The sequence below is a fragment of the Glycine max genome, chromosome 4 (assembly GCF_000004515.6).
Source record: "Glycine max cultivar Williams 82 chromosome 4, Glycine_max_v4.0, whole genome shotgun sequence".
Lineage (NCBI taxonomy): Eukaryota > Viridiplantae > Streptophyta > Magnoliopsida > Fabales > Fabaceae > Glycine > Glycine max.
The window spans coordinates 40,381,077-40,387,006 of record NC_016091.4 but is presented as its reverse complement, the minus strand read 5'-3'; the positions used below and the strand labels follow the sequence as shown (position 1 = coordinate 40,387,006).

The 5,930-nt window shown below is 33.6% G+C and overlaps 1 protein-coding gene across 1 annotated transcript; it reads left to right on the top strand.

Annotated features, from left to right (window-relative positions):
* The first annotated feature begins 2,901 nt into the window (after positions 1-2,901).
* LOC100797246 (uncharacterized) lies at positions 2,902-4,660 on the top strand. The gene has a single exon (XM_003522957.5). The coding sequence runs from the start codon at positions 3,338-3,340 to the stop codon at positions 4,322-4,324; it is 987 nt and encodes a 328-aa protein (XP_003523005.1). The 5' UTR covers positions 2,902-3,337; the 3' UTR covers positions 4,325-4,660.
* Positions 4,661-5,930: the final 1,270 nt, after the last annotated feature.

The following is a 5,930-nucleotide window of genomic DNA, read 5'->3' as shown; positions in this document are numbered from 1 at the left end:
GAGAAGTTAAGCCCATTAAAATTGGCACAAATCATATATGAGAATTCAATGAATTGGGAACATGTATTGCATAATAAAATTCACATAAGTGTTTTGAGACATAAAACACATGTTATACATATGATTCATTTTGATAACGGTCAATGTATATCGATGCTCTCCTTTGGGTGATACACCAACACAATGTACAAACATGATGATGCTAATAAAATTCTTATTATTTGGCAATTAAATATGCACCAATTAGTAGTATCTATTTCCTTTGGGTATATAAATAAAACTAATGATACACACAAATCGCCTACAATTATATTTATTAATTATAAGAACAACTAATCAACCTTTGGACGATCTATAAATGTCTTATAACAATGAATTTCAATTACCAATAATCATATAATTTAGCATCCATTATTCTATGAGTAATTGAAATAATCATTAATATGAAATTGAATAACCTTATAAATTTGGCCACTTTGGTGACTAACAAATTCATCGTACATTTAATTCCAACCAAATATATGGTTTGCACATACTTATTGTTATTAACAATTCATAGTCATTTTATTAATTTCATTCCGGGCCAAATAAAATAATAGAAATTCAATCACATTGAAGCAAATGTATAGCATATACATATTTACTGTTCCGATAAAATTTCAATCCTTTAATCACATTTAATAATAATATTCAGGAAACAAAATGAGCAAGTGAGATTGAGAATAGCAAAAGATGGGCTACAAATAGCAATTCCAAAGAATTCCTTGGTTCCAAGGAAAAAGAACAACCTACATGGTGGCTACCCACTTTCTTTCTCCAATATTATACTTTCTCGGAAAAAATCAACAATCTCCCTTTTTATTTATTTACAAAATATCATATTTGCAGTGGAAAAATAAAATTCATAAATTTCATAATTAGGGTTCATCGTAATTGGAAGAAAATAAATCATTATTGGATAATAAAAAAATTATGGCTCGGATACCACATGTAACAAATTTTAAGGGTTCCCTAGATTAACAATGACAGGAAACCAACAGGATCTTGAAACCTATGATTCTCACAAATAATAAATAAATAATGCGTACTTTTCTTCATAGTGAAACTTCTTTCACTCCCTTGACTATTCTTTCTAACTCTCTACGTTCGTGATGACTAGAAAGATTAGAAAGAACACTTTCTGTCAAGAAGGGAACCTTGTTTCACGTAAATGGGTATTAACCTCCTTTTATAACCACTACTCTCATCAAGTAGCAACAGTTACCTTTAGACACTTCTCCTATTTAACCCAAATACAATTTAGTCCTTAATTATTAATTATTTATTTCATCGATGATTAATTTTCGTTGGAAAATTTAACTAATAATTTTTAGTAGAGTTCTTTTCTTCTAACTACGTTTTCTCCGTTAATAGGACTCGTACCTGAGATCTTGTCTAAGAGAATCAAATCCAGTACCACTCAAACCAATGATTTATTGATAGATAGAACCCTGGAAAGTAAGGATAAAATTTTCAAGCAAGATTTTGCTTTGATTAAGATGTAGAAAAAAAATGATGCCTTCCATGTAGACAAATATAATATTTTGTTTTAAATCAAACTTAATAAATAAAATTAATTTTAACCACAAAATAATTAAGAAAAGGAACCGACACTTATATATACATACATGTGTATATATTTTGTTTCTATTTTTTTGTCGTCTTATGTTTTTCTTTTTCTATATCATGCAAATGAAGGAGAAAAAGAAATTAAAAAAAAAAAAAAACAGAATCCATGATCTTTAAGCCTTTTTTTTTATTTTTGGGTTCATAAAAAAATAAAAGATATTAATCAACTGTTTGACGAGACCTGAAAAAAATTAATTTCAATAAAAATTAAACTCAAATAATACCAAAACACTTTAATTTTAACCTTAACACCTTAATTTTAACCTTGACCTTCAATAATGGTGATTGTCTTCAATCACCTAATTACAATTAAGTTTCAGTTAGAATGTCACCAAATGAGTTGACACCTCAGCAAGGGAATAATAAGGAGGTAGAGCTCAAATATTAAAATGCTAAAACTAGTTTGATTAGATAATATTCCCTTTATATTATACGGAACCAAATCAATTCAAATTATGATAAGGCCTTATCCCTTGTGGAAAACTCTCCAACTAATCAGGTCAAACTACATCAGCACATAGCTCACCAACTGAATGATACTTGCACCAACAATGAAGAATTAATCACCACACTTTCCTCTAATTGGTCAGCAATGCCTCCACGTCAGATTAGAGTTCAACTTCTACCGGAACTCACATCACATCCATCCATAATGGCAGATGTGCATGTGATTTGATGTTAATAGACGGTCATGATTTGTTGCATTCATATAATAATGGTGGGGTCCCCCCTTTTTTTTCTTCTAATTATTGTTGATGGGAGTAGAAGGTAAACCATTTTTTGTTTACCTTTTCTTTGTTTCTTCTGTCCTATTTTGCTATTATATCTTGCAACTCACGTTCACTTCCCATACCACGTGAAAAGAAAAGTGTCAAAGAGGGTTACAAACTTACTACTTTATAAAGATCATATTTTATATGATGAAAAGTCAGATTAAATTCTATTTTCTTTCTTTGACAAGATGTTGTTTTTGCTTTTTTATTTTGGCACTCAAGTGTTGAGTTGTACTTAAAATTTTTAAAATGGCCCTTAAATTTCAAGGATAATAATAAAGGGGGCCAAAATTGAATGATTCCATTTGTCATGATTTAAATAATATTACTTGGACTTGCAAAAATGTATTCTAGCCATCAATAATAAGCTACTGAATTATGTGCAATTTAAGTAAGGAGACATTTTTTAATCAAGACAAAGACTTAAAGCCTGTCATACCAAATCACTTATTGCTAAGTGCTAATATATCAAGTCAGTGACGCCATTGAAAAGGTGCTCTGCCTGTGTCCTCTTAAGAACCTATTGGTGAGGATTTTCAGTATACAAAGAAGGATCAAAAAATAAAAATCTTCAGGAAAAAGTAAAGACAAAAACTGAAATTCCTGAACAACTCCACCTTTGTAGGAGTTAGTTTTATCTTTGTTGGCCTATCCTTTCTTTCCTTCAAAAAAAAAAAAAAAACACCAACCCTTTAAACTCTCCAATCAACTACTCCAAAAATCAAGAGCAAAATCAAAAGAAAGAAAAGGAAACAAACACCAACACCAACACCTCATACACTTGTCTGTCATAGGGTGATCTCCTTTAGTGAGAATTGAGAAGCCAAGCCACTCAATTCATCACCTTCTCCCTCTCCTTTTCCAAGGAAAAAAGAAAAAAAAAATCATCAATTCCAATGGAGGTTTCATGCAAAATTTTGAGAAGATCAATTCACAGTTTTCTTCAAAACTACCACTATTTCACCTCAACTGCAGCTTTTCTAGCCCTTCCTTTCTCAGCATCAATAATCCTATCACAAGCTTTTGTGCCAGCCTCTTCATCCCTCTTGCCTCAGATACACGGTCACCTAAGGACTCTCTTTGATGCTGCAGGCTTTCCTTCCACATCACAATTGTTTACCATTCTCAACCTTAAGGTTTCTCAAACAATCACTTCCTCAATCTTCACCCTTCCTTTCACTCTCACATTCCTCCTCATTGCAAAAGCATCCATAATTCAAGCTCTAAGTCACCACAAACCAACTTTGCCAACTTCCTTCACTTCCATCTTGTACCATTACAAGCCTCTTCTCCTCACCTATATCTACAACTCTTTCTTCATTCTCTCAGCAAATGCATCTTGCTTTTGCCTCCTCTTTTTGGCCTTCACATTTGCTGAAGGGCTGGGATACACTTCATCAAGTTCCACACTTTTAATGTCTGCTGCATCTGCAGTTCTCTATTCTGTGATCCTTGCCAATGCATTTGTGATTTGCAACATGTCACTGACACTGTCTGGCATGGAGGGACATGGAGGGTACATGGCAATTCTGAAGGCCTGTGTTATGCTAAGGGGAAGGACATCAATGGCTTTGTTCCTGGCACTGCCTGCCAATGTAGGCCTTGCTGCCATTGAGGCTTTGTTCCAGTTCAGGGTTGTAAGAGCCTATCACAATGGTGAAATGTCATCATGGCCTTTTATGGCTTTAGAGGCCATTTTCATTGCCTATTTGTACTCAGTTTTCATCACCATTGACACAATTGTGAGCTGCAAGTTTTACAAAAGCTGCAAGGTGGGATTGAGGGGTGATCAGGAAGACAAGCATTTTATGAGGATTGAATTCCCAGAGGAAGACAGTTGTGGTTACTTGGTATTGAAGAATTTTGAAGAACTACCTAAGTAACATAAGGTAGCATATTGTTGTCATCAATCAATTTGGCCAAGGTTTTTCTGCTTATTTTCTCAAAAGGGAAGGAGCTACAAGTTATTCAAAATATATAGATGCATTTGAAAATTCCTTCATGTTACTGAAACCAAATCGAGCAACACCCCAGGGCAAAAAGGTTTTCAACAGAGGAACCTCAGCTCAGCTATGTGCTAAAACTAGGAGATTGATTCACCATTTTACTTTAATGTATTTCTTTTATGTTGTTAAAATGTCTTCTTTTTATCCTATCTCTCTACCTTGTATATTTATTGGTAATCTTTTACTTGTGAATAATACAAAGGCTCTTGTCTATTTCCTTGCGTTCTGTACAAGTTAGATAGGTGAATACTCGCATCTTGATGTTACAGGAAAATAAGGGCTACTCAATTTCTTCTGCGTGAGTGTTGCTGTTGCCTTTTAATAAAGATAGAAGCAGCTGCCAGCACAATTTCCTTGTGAATCCCATGATAGACAAATTATAGTGTGTTTTGATTTGCATCAGGATGCACGTTATCATGTCAAATCAGCTAAAAGATGCAAAAATACCACTTTTTTGCTTCAGACTTGACACACATGCTGTGGGAAACGCAAACCCAAACACCCTATTAGAGGCAAAGCAATTTACTGGTTTGTTTTCAGACCAAAAAAAGTAAGACGCTGTTTTGTGGACCCCATGGAGAATATGTTCATTTTACATTAGCTCAAGCCTCTAAATTCTTTTTTAAAATGTATGTATGAGACCATCTAAGTGTCAAAACCAATGAATGATATAGTGTTATTATTATATTATGATCCCAATACATGAGATCATTGAATGGAAAACAAGCTCGGAGCAGTCATGATATGTGAACTCTAAACCATGGAACACACATTTAATTACAGAAAAAGCTGAATTGCTTCTATAAAGTTCAACTGATATTTAGTGTTTTTAAAACACACTTGTACAATATTTCCAACTTGTTCATTACTTGTCCAAGGCAACAAAGATGAGAAACAGTGGAAATGCAAATGCCGTGGGAATTTTCTGTACCAAAATCAGGATCCGTGAATACATCTAATGGACCAAACCTTGAGGCAAGGGAAACATGTAAATTGGGATAGCAAAGTTAATACTTACCATTCTCACCATTCCTCTTTCCAGACACAATTAGACATCAATGAAGTTACGGCGCCGAAGTCACTCATAGGAATCAAATGTAAAAGTTCAGCATTCGAACTTTGACAAACTTGGTTTTAGTGACTCTCGGAGTTCCTGTTCTGCTATAATAACTCTAGTATACAATTCTGAATGACCACTACAAATGAAATCTCAGTATGACAAAATGAAGTTACAGATGGAAAATGCAAATATTTTTTGTACCAATAATATTTCCCAATCAATTTCCAAGACTAATTCCTTTCGATGTGTAGAGATCACCAAAGTGAGTTGTCTCTCCTAACAAAGTCTTATCTATATACATGACTAGGAATCGAACCCCACACAACATACTTATGTAAATGCAAATATTGATGCAATCAGTGAGGTACCTTCCAAGCAGCACCATTAAATAGCTATACTATCAGAGTGAATACGAAAAGTGTC